Source organism: Polypterus senegalus, chromosome 9 (genome assembly GCF_016835505.1).
Source record: "Polypterus senegalus isolate Bchr_013 chromosome 9, ASM1683550v1, whole genome shotgun sequence".
Classification (NCBI taxonomy): domain Eukaryota; kingdom Metazoa; phylum Chordata; class Cladistia; order Polypteriformes; family Polypteridae; genus Polypterus; species Polypterus senegalus.
Window position 1 is genome coordinate 7,292,571 of NC_053162.1, and position 12,599 is coordinate 7,305,169.

Sequence of the window (12,599 nt, forward strand, 5' to 3'; positions counted from 1 at the left end):
GGTCGAGCTGTTCACCTCCATTCGAAATTCTGACTCCTTCGATGTGTCTAAGGAGAGTCGGAAGACTCGATAAAGGATCGCGATAAGAATAACCCGTTTTGTGTTGTGCCCGGTTTAAATTTCTTGACTTGTGCTGGTCAATTGTCACTTTGTCTTGTCACACTTGTTCCCAAACAGTCCCTCCAGACTGATATCGCCTCGATTATGTCGACCTCTTCTATAAGGCTTTGGATTAAAGCGTCTGCTGCTCGAGTAGTAAATGCTAAATGTCATACAAATATAACTTTAGTTTTTCTTTATTACAATTGCAAAGTGTTTCGCAATAAAGCTCACTTCATAACGGTGTATTTTATGTGGATAATATTTGCTCGATGATTTTTTTTTTTATGTGCCGTGTTCAAAGCACTGCGGTGGGTTGGCACCTTGCCCAGGATTGGTTCCTGCCTTGTGCCCTGTGTTGGCTGGGATTGGCTCCAGCAGACCCCCGTGACCCTGTATTCGGATTCAGCGGGTTAGAAAATGGATGGATGGATGGTGTTCAAAGCAATCATCACGTATCGTCAAAGCAAGCATAAGTAAAAGGCCGGCGCCGTCGCTGCCTTAGACCTCCATGGACGGGGGCTCAACTCACAGGACCGGCAGGTTCTTGCTGAGTGCGTTCGGCTTTCCTCCGTGTGCTCCATTGTCCCAAAGACAGGGCAGTTATTAATGAGCGCGTGTTTGTTTGTGATATGCGAAGCATTGGGGCACTGGAGCCTCTCCAGGCAGCAGTGTCAGGAAAGCATGCAGGACTGGCTTTTCATGTTATGCCTCTTTCAATCTTCACATCTTATTTTAAAGTGCTGCATATAAGAAACTGCACCAAAACTTGAATTAAAAGGTTAATTACTGTGCATTTTGAGTGCATTCTTACTTTAAACTACATTTTTGCCTTTTATTGAACATCCATCCATCTATTTTTTAAACCCACTTGTTCAGCCATTGCACAAGGCAGGAAAAAATCCATCACAGGGTTATATGCATACAGAGTGGCGTGTGTGTGGCAGCACGTTGGCGTTGTGGTAGTGCTGCATCCTCACAGTATGGAGGACCCGGGTTCACATCCCAGGTGCACCTTGCATGGAGTTTGCATGTTCTCCCCCTGTCTGCCTGTGTTTTCTCTGGGTGCTCAGGTTTCCTCCCAAAGACATGAAGGTTAGGTGAACTGGTGATGCTACATTGGCTTTGGTGTGGGGAGGGTTGTGTGTGTTTGCCCTGTGGTGGACTGGCACCCTGTCTAGAGTTTGTTCCTGCTTTGTGCCCCAAGCTAGCTCGGGTAGGTTGCAGCACTACATTGACATGACATAATGCTACCTGTCTTTGACAAATTTAAAATCTAAGTAATCTGCATGGACCTCCAGCATTAACATTTGCAGCGCGCTTTCTATTAGAATGTGATTGGTAATCCATCTAGTAATAAAATGCATTGCATTTGTCATTCCAACAGATGGCACATCCCAAACAATTCCAGAGGTAAAATTAAAAGTCATTGTGTCTCTCGCATGGATACAAAGAGGTTCTGGGCCTCATAGTGTCTGAAGTGCTTCAATCTGTCAGATGCTTAATCCTGACTGCAGCTGGATATTTCTCAACATTTGTAGTAATAAAATAGATTGGAAGTGTGAGCTGATTACAGCCATTATTATAGACTAGCAAAATACCAGCGCTTCGCAGCGGCAAAGTACTGCCTTAAAATTTTTATTAAGAAGAAAAATAAACCTTTTTAAACTGAGGGAAAATATCCCAATAATTATTTAAGGATCTCTTTGTATACCACATTGTGAGTTCGGCCCTCCGGTTGTAATACGACCAAGCTGTGCGCTGAGCTTACTCTTGAGCATGTAACGTACAGTTGGCCATGTGAACAGTAATCTTGTTTCAAATCTCAAAGTTTGGATTGCTGCTGTCGTAATCGGTTTGAGTTTCATGGTTTGTTTCAATGACGACAGTATTTGTAGGACTTGTTGTGTTGAAGTGACATTCGGCATCTGTCAAGCGTTGTAAGCACACAACCGGTTTCATCGATAACTTCACATCCAGCTTTTGAGAGTTTAAACATTCATAAACATCAAAGTGTCCACTACTGAAATTGTCACCTGTCAATCTAAGATGTTTAAGAGGCATTGGTGGTTGTCCAAAGGTGTAAAATATTTGGCCATTTCGGTACACTTGAAAGCGACAACCGAAGAATTCAGCGGCAGCCATCAACTCACATGCAGATCCATAGGTGAAGGGCTTAAGCATTTTACTCTTCTAGTGCTCCTGTGTAGTCTAATTATCTCCTGTACCGTCATCAGTCCACACCTTGAACCTGTCCAGTCATTCAATACATAAGACACAATGGATATCAAGAGTGAGCCTGATATGGCCGTGCAATATGTAACAAAGAGAATGGAAAAGGCAGGTGCCATCTACGGGTATGGAAACCACTTGGTAAGTGACAGTTCTTTGATCGATGGTGATCACCTCCTTTTTAATGCTCTGCCAGGCCTTTACTTTCAGTTGCTGTTTGTTTGTGGGCCTTTCTGTCCGAAGTTTAGTCTTCAACAAGTGAAATGCCTGCTCAATTGGGTTACGATCAGGTGACTGACTTGGCCATTCAAGAATTTTCCACTTCTTTGCTTTATTAAACTCCTGGGTTGCTTTGGCTGTATGTTTTGGGTCATTGTCCATCTGTATCATGAAACGCTGCCCAATCAGTTTGACGTCATTTAGCTGGATTGGAGCAGACAGTATGTCTCTGAACACCTCACAATTCATTCGGCTGCTTCTGTCCTGTGTCACATCATCAATAAACACGAGTGTCCCAGTGCCACTGGCAGCCATGCACACCCAAGTCATCACACTGCCTGACTCCACCGTGTTTTACAGATGATGTGCTATGCTTTAGATAATGAGCTGTTCCACGCCTTCTCCATACTTTTTTCTTGCCTTCATCATTCTGGTAGAGGTTCATCTTGGTGTCATCTGTCCAAAGAATGTTTTTCCAGAACTCTGCTGGCTTTTTTAGATGTTCTTTAGCAAAGTCCAATCTAGCCTTTCTATTCTTGAGGCTTATGAGTGGCTGGCACCTTGCAGTGCACCCTCTGTATTTACTGTCATGCAGTCTTCTCTTTATGGTAGACTTGGATATCGATAGCCGACCAAGCCCTGGAGAGTGTTGTTCACTTGGTGGGCTGTTGTGAAGGGGTTTCTCTTCACCATGGAAATGATTCTGCGATCATCCACCACTGTTGTCTTCCGTGGACGTCCAGGTCTTTTTGCCTTGCTGAGTTCACCAGTGCTTGCTTTCTTTCTCAGGACGTACCAAACTGTAGATTTTGCCACTCGTAATATCGTAGCAATTTCTCAGATGGGTTTTTTCTGTTATCGCAGCTTAAGGATGGCTTCTTTCACCTGCATGGAGAGCTCCTTTGACCGCATGTTGTCTGTTCACAGCAAAATCTTCCACATGCAAGCAGCACACCTCAAATCAACTCCAGGCCTTTTATCTGCTTAATTGATAAGACATAGAGACGGACTTGAACACACCTGCCTATGAAATAGCCTTTGAGTCAATTGTCTGATTACTTTTGAGCCCCTGAAATGAAGGGATTGTGTTAAAAAAATGCTTGCGTTGCCTTACATTTTTATTCAATCGTTTTGTTCAACCCACTGAATTAAAGCTGAAAGTCTGCACTTCAACGTCATCGGAGTTGTTTCATTTCAAATTCATTGTGGTAACGTACAATGTCCAAATATTTATGGACCTAACTGTATATACACTGTGTATATAAAACATCCATCCATCCATCATCCAACCTGCTATATCCTAATACAGGGTCAAAGGGGTCTGCTGGAGCCAAACCCAGCCTACACAGGGCGCAAGGCAGGAAACAAACTCCGGGCAGGGCGCCAGCCTACCACAGGTATATAAAACAAATATATTTTTATATAAATTGTGAATGTGCAGATATACATTGTATATCATTAACTGTATATGTGACATACTCTTTTGCGTCTCTGACATCTTTTTCTGCTATTGAATTATTCTGAGGAGAGACGCAACAATAAGAATTGCATTGGGCTGTGGACTGAAGGCAGTAGACCCGAACTTGAACTTGGCCACATATGAATAGACAAAGGAAAGCAAAATATGCAAAAAGCAAAACAGCGTGACCATTTCTTTTTGTATAATTTTAACGGCGTAGTTACAACGTCAGCTGGAGATTTCATAGCTGCGTGCAAAGCAACTTCCAGCAATGCACTGGCGTCCGCTGGGAATTGCAGGAATGGGATATAAAAACGATTAACTAGCCATGAAAACGGCGCTGATTGCTTCAACAGACAGCATGTGGCTCGCGTCGGAGACGACTTGGACGCAATTCTATTGAAGTCCTGTGGAAATCAGGAAAACAAATTCATTAGCTATGTTTCCACTTTAGAAAGACAACCCACGTTTTCTCTCAAGTTACATTACGTATGAAAACGAGGAGCGTCAGCTGCAGCTTCATTCGCATCAATTCAGTTTATATAGCGCCCTTTGTTGAGATAACTGAGAGGCAAAGCCACATTAAGACCAAACCCAACCCTCATTCGCCCCCAAACCCCAATGCTAAGGATCACCTCCGCATCCCCGTGAAACTGACTGACCTCACTACTTTATGACAAACGCATTCCTACATTATGATAAACCATGTACAGGAACGGAAGTAGAAAAAAATCCGACAATTTATACTAAACCAACTTCACCTTCCTTTTTATTTTGATCATTCTTAAATTCCTATGAACGTAACAGACGAATCAATGAGTGCAACGTCACATCTGAGGGAAATCAACTTTCTTCTGATAGCGATGTTAATGAGCATCAATTTAACATTTTTAAACGTCAAATGTCGCATTGTGGCAAAAAGGTGAAGTGTGACTGACCGAAAAGAAGATCCTTTGCTCGAGTTTGTAGTTGTTTGGTGCGTCTTATGATCTCCTGCAGTGCCCTGGTGGTCCACCAGATTTCTGTTCACTAATTTGTTGGTTGGCGTTATGGAACTCCGCAGAAGTGGACCGCGCGTGGCTGCTGGCCCTCAGCCGGACTTTCTGTAAGAGCGGCTTGTTGAAATCATTAATTTGGGTAATTCATTCGAAAAAGTCAGATACAGTTTACATCAAAACTGTGTCTCTTGTATTAGTCTTTTCATTTTTCTTTCCTTGGCACCACTGGGCTCTGATTTTGAACGACTATCTAGTAGACGTCTTCTGTCATTGCACTGCATATTTCAGCAGTGCAGCCCACCAGAACTCTTCGCGCTCAGAACAGACCAAAGACTTCCGCTCTGATTGTGACCCGCCATTATCGACCAATCGGAACTCATTGTTTTCTATCATAAGCATTTAATTGCGATCTGATTGTATAAGTTTAATAATTGTTTGGCTCAGCATGCGGTATGTGGAGTCAGGGGGGCTTCCATGGCTTTAGTCCGAGATCTCAAGCATTTATCATTCATTCCATTCCGATATTAAATGTAATCCAACGCGCTAATTACGTTGAAATGCAAATGCGTATGCAAGTGTGTTATTTCATTTTGTAACGGTTTTATTGTGTCGTAATTAAAACAAAAACATTTCACAAGGCTACGCAATTTTCGAGTCAGTTTAAAATGCGATACCAAAGCGCATTGCGTCTTAATTCATGTCCCTTCAATGACGTGTCATACCTATAGGGTGGTCCAGATCTGATTATGCAATTTTCATTATGCTATAACTTATTAAGTTTATTACATAGAAAATCACCCGAAAAATCCCGGACCATCGAGAAGTGTGCGAACTGAGGACAGGAAGAATCGTCTTCGCGCCGAAATGGAATCGTCCCCGCATAAATCAACGTCATCCAGACGATCAGGATCTGCATCATTAGATCTGGACCACCGTGTAGAAGAAAAGCAGACGTACTGAATTTTACTATGGAAGAGCTCCGCGTGTATTGCATTTCGATTCGAGGACACACTTCAAACGTGCCAAAACTTCAAATGATCAAAATGACCAACCAGAGTTCAAAGGTGGTGCAAGGGGCGTCAACAGGCGAGGAAAGAGGCGGGCCAATCACGAGTGTCTTGGACTTGGAAAAAAGGCGAACAGGGTGTTGATTTGGCAGGCTGGGAATTTAAATTTAATTTTGTTGTGCGTCGAAAGAAGATAAAAAACGATATCTTTTTTATCATAGGGGGTATGTATAAAAAGCTACAGAGACACCGTGCTCGGTGACACTAACAAGAGCTTCACAATATACCGCATTTAGTTAAAATCGCTAACAACCATATCTCAAAAATGTAACCGTACTTATTAATTTAATTTGTGTTTACAAAGCCAACTTTAAGAAACAACATGACTGTAAACGTTTTCAGTGATGCTTAAAACGCACTTTCTGCTGTTTTAGTTAAATGTCCGTATTGACGCTGCTCGCCGCCTGAATACGGAAACGTTTAGACGCGGAACGCCTCTTTCCCCCATCTGTTGACGCCCCTTGCCCCACCTGTGAACTCTGATTGGTCATTCTGATTTTTGGAAAGATTAAAGCGCGGCTTCGGAAAACGGAATACACGCGGAACCGCAGTTGGTTTGCTTTTAGTTATGACATGCAATATATGCACATGAATTAAAATGTAATACGCTTCTGCATTGCACTTTTAAATTGTGTGTTGTAGTGGAAGCTAATCAGTCGTTTGGTTATGGCGTTATTTCAGTGCCACTATTCTGAGCACACGTAAAAATATTGAGCGCACGTAAAAAGATTGCAAGTGCAAGTGTTGCATTTTGAAGAGAAATTTATTTTGAGCGTACAAAAGCTGAATTTGAGTGAACAAAATTCATTGCTGCGTGCAAAAAATGTATTTCAGTGTTTGCACTTATCCATATACACACACACAATAGCACCCCTCTCGCCAGTTTTTCATTTGCGCTTGCTCGCATGTGTTGCTTGCGCACAACATTCTCTGCTGCGAGCGCTCAACTCTCTGTACACCGTTATAAGTGTGCCACAAAACCAACCAATCACAGACTTGGTTTCAAAAATTCTGATTGGCTCTTACGGTCTCCAATCAGCTCGCTAGCTGCTGCATTCCGGAAACAGTCAGTTGGCATGGTTGTATAATGCAACTACATTATACTACACCAACGATAGTCTTAACAAATAATATATTTTAAAATAAAATAATTAAAGATATTATCCGCAAATTGGGGTTTAATTGAGTTTAGCTGGATTTAGCTACATTTCGGACTGTTTCCGGAATGCAGCAGCTAGCGAGCTGATTGGAGACCGTAAGAGCCAATCAGAATTTTTGAAACCAAGTCTGTGATTGGTTGGTGTTGTGGCACACTTATAACGGTGTACAGAGAGTTGAGCTTGCAGCAGAGAATGTTGTGAGCTAGCAACACATTAAGCAAGCAAATGAAAAACTGAGCGAGAGGGGGTGCTATTGTGTGTGTGTATATGGATAAGTGCAAACACTGAAATACATTTTTTGCACGCAGCAATGAATTTTGTTCACTCAAATTCAGCTTTTGTACGCTCAAAATAAATTTCTCCTCAAAATGCAACACTTGCACTTGCAATATTTTTTTACGTGCGCTCAGAATAGTGGCACTGAAATAACGCCATATTTGGTTAACATGTTAGGATAAAACTGAAAATTTTGTATTCACCCACTTGCAAAGGGACTGCAATAGTTAACATGTTGAACTGTATCTCATTTTTGGCACGAATAATCTTCCACATTTAATCCCCCTTCAGTCGGACCCCCTTTCCCCCAACTGTCTAATGAACCCATGTCAAATCCCCTGCTCCTTCAATGTAGCGTTCTGAGCACATGCTGTGTAACTTATAGGGGACCAGCCCCTACTAACCCTGTTTTTTCACCCGGTGGAATGGGATTAAAGCCTTTAATAAGTGCTGAAGCTGGTGACTCCCCTGGTTATACCTGCACTGTCATCTATAACAAGGACTTTTTTTTGTTATTAGGCATTTTTTAATTGTCTATTTTGTTCCAATTATTCAAAATTATTTTTGTACAATGGTCTTCGTGGGGTACAGGTGGTATGACATCTTTTCATACATGTACAACAATATTCATTTAGAACATAAGAAATTTGACTAACGAGAGGAGGCCATTCCATCCATTACTCTCCTTTGTTTAGTCTTGATCTTTGATCCCAAGATGTTATCCATGCCCTCCCTAAAGGTTGTCAGATTTTCTGCTTCATCTTGTTTCATCAGTTTGTTTCAGAGTCCGACAACTCTTTGTGTAGAGAAGTGCTCCCTGGCTTCAGCACTGGTATCCTTGAGTATGTGAGTTGGAAGAATTCTGCTGGATCTCCTTATTCAATGTCTTTGGGGATTCTGAAGATCTGTGATGAGGTTCCCACACAGTCCCCTATTTCTCAGAGACTGTAACAGTGGAACATGTCCTCAAGTCCCATGATGCACATGGCTGCTCTCCTCCGCACAACTTCATGTGCTGCTATATCTTTCTTGTACTGTAGTGGCCAGAACTGCACACAGAACTCTGGATGTGGATTTCCTGACATATTTTTATAATTTGAGCAAAACGTTCATTCGAGTTTTTATGAAACTTATGCCATCAATTATTTTGTGTTTTAGTTTTGTAATTATTGTAGACCACTTTGAAGAGATCTGTTTTCTTTTTGGACATTTAGAGTTTTTTTTCCTGACTAAAAAGTCAAATGAAATCTACTGATGTTCAATACTGTATGACAGAAAAATGTGAAAACTTGCAAGGGGTGAATACTTTTTTTCACCTTCGATGAGCTAATTTATTGCAGCAGTACTGTCTCTTTCAAACGTACTAACCTCCAATTCCTGTCCTAACTTTTCTTTCTCCAAATACCCAATCGCCACACAATCAGCTCTGTAATAGACGTTAAAACATCTGTAAGCTGAGAACGCGGATTCCTCAAAACTTTTAAGGAACATTGAAATATCTTCGTAGTACATGTTTAATTATTCTATTCATCCATTCTTCCAGTGTCACACCAGCCAAAGCAAGAATACAGCGTGAGGCAGGAACAATCCCTGAATGGGGCGGCAGATCGTTGCTAGCAATACGACACCATGTCCTCACATGTTCAATTGTTAACAATATAGATTATTTAGATGATGTTAACATTTTATCTGTATAATGTAATAAACATATTTTGCTGCATTTCATCTTAAAATGATATCGTCATCATATGTAAATACTCGCTTTATAAAGTGGCTCAGGTTGTGCAATATTATAACTGTGTCGCAAGTTTACAGTAAGGTGATTGTACTTAAGTACTAACAAGTCTACAAGGAGCACTTGATGGACTGATTGAGTGCATGTAGAGTTCTTGGGATGAAACTGTTTCTGAACCGCGAGGTCCATACAGGAAAGGCTCTGAAGCGTTTGCAGTATGGGAACAGTTCAAATAAACTGTGTGCATGTCTGAGGCAGCGTGTGCTTGATGTTGTATACCGATAATTCTCTTTCCAATCAGCTGCTGTACAGCTTTGATTTACACTTGGATACAGTCATATAAATACTATGAGTGATGCAATGAGAGTTAAATGGAAAAAGATGATCCGCTGTGGCAACCCCTAACAGGAGCAGCCGAAAGAAGAAGAAGGTGCAGTGAGAGTAACAACACTAAGGCAGCTATGGTATTTAGAATAGTTTGGCCATTCCGTAGACCATTATATTGTTACAGGTTAATTACAATCAGATGCTTTAAACTAATAAACAATATGTGGTTAATTTCAGTGTATATGACAAAGCCTCGTCAGGGATGTGGATCTAAAAACGAAAGGGAAACCATAATGGAACAAAAGCACTGCTTTGACGCTGGGTGCCACCAGTTTGCAAAACCGAACAGAGAACTTGCGTATGCCAGGTATTAAGCTGGCATGGAAATGTGTGTGGCTTTACGCCAAGTTCAGGTTTTATACATCGCGATGTGAACGTGGAATCTGGATTACGCAACATTTTTGTGTGTACGCACTGTTTATACATGAGGCCCCTGGAGTTTAGACGTAATCGATATTATCGGCTTTGTTCAATGCACAACTAGCTGGAGGGACTGGCGTCTTTTGTATGGCCCTGGGAAGTATCTTCAGCTTATATAGATAGCAGAAATCAAAGAAAAAGCTTAGACTGCCATATCGGTGAACACTTCATCTTAGACCAGCAAGAGGAGTTTGCTTAGAGGTTCCTCCTTTCCTCAAAGTTAAAATAAAAAAGAGGAATCGAGTTATTGGTGTCAAGGAGGAACTAGCCTACTTAAGCTTTCCTGTGTTTACCCCGTACTGTTATTAAGAAAAAAATATAAAAATAAAAATGCTACCCAGACAGCATGTAGTAGTGTGCAGCCATGATGAACTGCAAGCTTGTCTTAACATTTGCTCTCATCAGGTATTACCAGTAGCTATTACAGTCTTTCTCCATCAGCATTAATGATGAGCAAACCCCACAGAATTTAAATTCGTTGGAAACAGGGATGTGTTTGAGGATGAAGAAGGAGAAAATTAATTTGTTTTGAGTGGATTATAATAGTGCAGTGGTCTTTAAAATGTCTCTGAGGACCAAAGGAGCATCAACAAATATGCTGGACTGATTTACTATTGCCAAATGACAGGCTGCACTCAGCGGGCAGAGCAGACTTTAGGAGGCTGCGTCCTTTTAATGTGGGAGGTGATGTCCTTCACATCTTGTATAAATCTGTGATGGCCGGTGTGGTGGGCTGGGATGGTAACATCACTTCAAGAGAGGCCCACCAAATCAACAAGCTAACTACGAAGGTGGGTTGGTCATGGGGTGGACACTGGATCCACTGGAGGCAATGGTGGCCATTATGAACAACACTGAACATCATCTCTGTGACACACCAGCAGCACACGGGGGCTCCTTTATACCAAAAGGCAATATGCCTACATAGTGCCTCACGGGGACTGGGGCTGCCAAAAAGGTAGTGATTCTAGTGGATATTTGAGAAGAGTTTGTTGTTTGTCTAAATCTATCTATCTATCTATCTATCTATCTATCTATCTATCTATCTATCTATCTATCTATCTATCTATCTATCTATCTATCTATCTATCTATCTATCTGTCATATAGTTCCTTTCATTATATGTTTTGCATGAAGCTCTTTAAGCATGGAAAATGCGCTATATAAATAAAATGCATTTTATTGTTATTATGATCTACATCTTACATGTATTTTATAGTTTCATTCATATTTATCCAACTCTTACACATCTTTTATTCTCTTTCATATCTATCTAGGAATCACTTTCAGCATGAGAAAAGTGCTGAATAAGTATAATTTATTATTATCCATCCATCTATCCATCCATTGTCCAACCTACTATATCCTAACTACAGGGTCACGGGGGTCTGCTGGAGCCAATCCCTGCCAAGGCAGGAAACAAACCCTGGCAGGGTGCCAGCCCACCACAGTAATTTATTATTATTATCTTACATATACCCATAAACATTCAAATCTATCTATAACTATTTATGGAATGACAAATGTAATCATGTTATTACTGCAAATGTTTGCGATATACCATCTGTTGGAATGATAAATGCAATGTATTTTATAACTACATGCATTACAAAAAACGTTCCAGTACGTGGTGCACTGCAAACATTAACACTGAGGTTTGCACTGATTATTGAAATTTCAAATCCATGTTAGACAGGTAGCACAGCTAGTTCAAATATGAAATTATCTATCTATCTATCTATCTATCTATCTATCTATCTATCTATCTATCTATCTATCTATCTATCTATCTATCATGTAGTGCCTTTCATATCTATCTATCTATCTATCTATCTATCTATCTATCTATCTATCTATCTATCATGTAGTGCCTTTCATATCTATCTATCTATCTATCTATCTATCTATCTATCTATCTATCTATCTATCATGTAGTGCCTTTCATATCTATCTATCTATCTATCTATCTATCTATCTATCTATCTATCTATCTATCTATCTATCTATCTATCTATCTATCTATCACAAGCCCCTAAAGTCCCCACAGGACCAGAGGTAACATAAGTATTATAAACGCGTTTTCTCACCCGGACCCTTGTTGAAATGCTTTGCTGTCCATGGAGGTGGCGGTGATTTCTCTCTCCTAATGTTGGCCCTTTCTCTTTTTTTAAAATGCAGATTTCTGAGACCCATTAAGGCTGGATTGGCTCCGACACTTGTGTGTAGCAGAACTCATTCCTAATCCGCAGCCGCTGTGTCTCAACCGAGGGACGATTTTGCTGGTTTCTGAACCTCTTGATACGGGATAGACAACAGACGAGTGCAACACAGTAAAATGGAGATTATCGTGCTACTCACCGCAGTGCTGGCAGCCATGCGTGCAGGTAAGCTCACGTATCTTGCTGTTCCATGTTTAAGCCCAATTGAAAGCTGTTGGTTGTTTCAAACATCAATGTTTGTTAAAAAATAGACCACCGATATGAGGGGGGTGCTCAGTCCATATGGCTTGATTGGTTTGTTGCTCTGATGTGATGCGTAATCTTGACC

General features: G+C 41.0%; 1 protein-coding gene across 2 annotated transcripts in view; it reads left to right on the forward strand.

The window, feature by feature from the left end:
* eng (endoglin) overlaps nucleotides 1–12,599 on the forward strand; it is a 157,704-nt gene that overhangs the window by 23,590 nt on the left and 121,515 nt on the right. For both annotated transcript variants that reach the window (XM_039762653.1, XM_039762651.1), the window contains exon 2: nucleotides 12,231–12,436. In XM_039762653.1, the coding sequence (XP_039618587.1) occupies nucleotides 12,388–12,436 (49 nt within the window). In that variant the 5' untranslated portion in view covers nucleotides 12,231–12,387. The remainder of the gene's footprint in view (nucleotides 1–12,230; nucleotides 12,437–12,599) is intronic.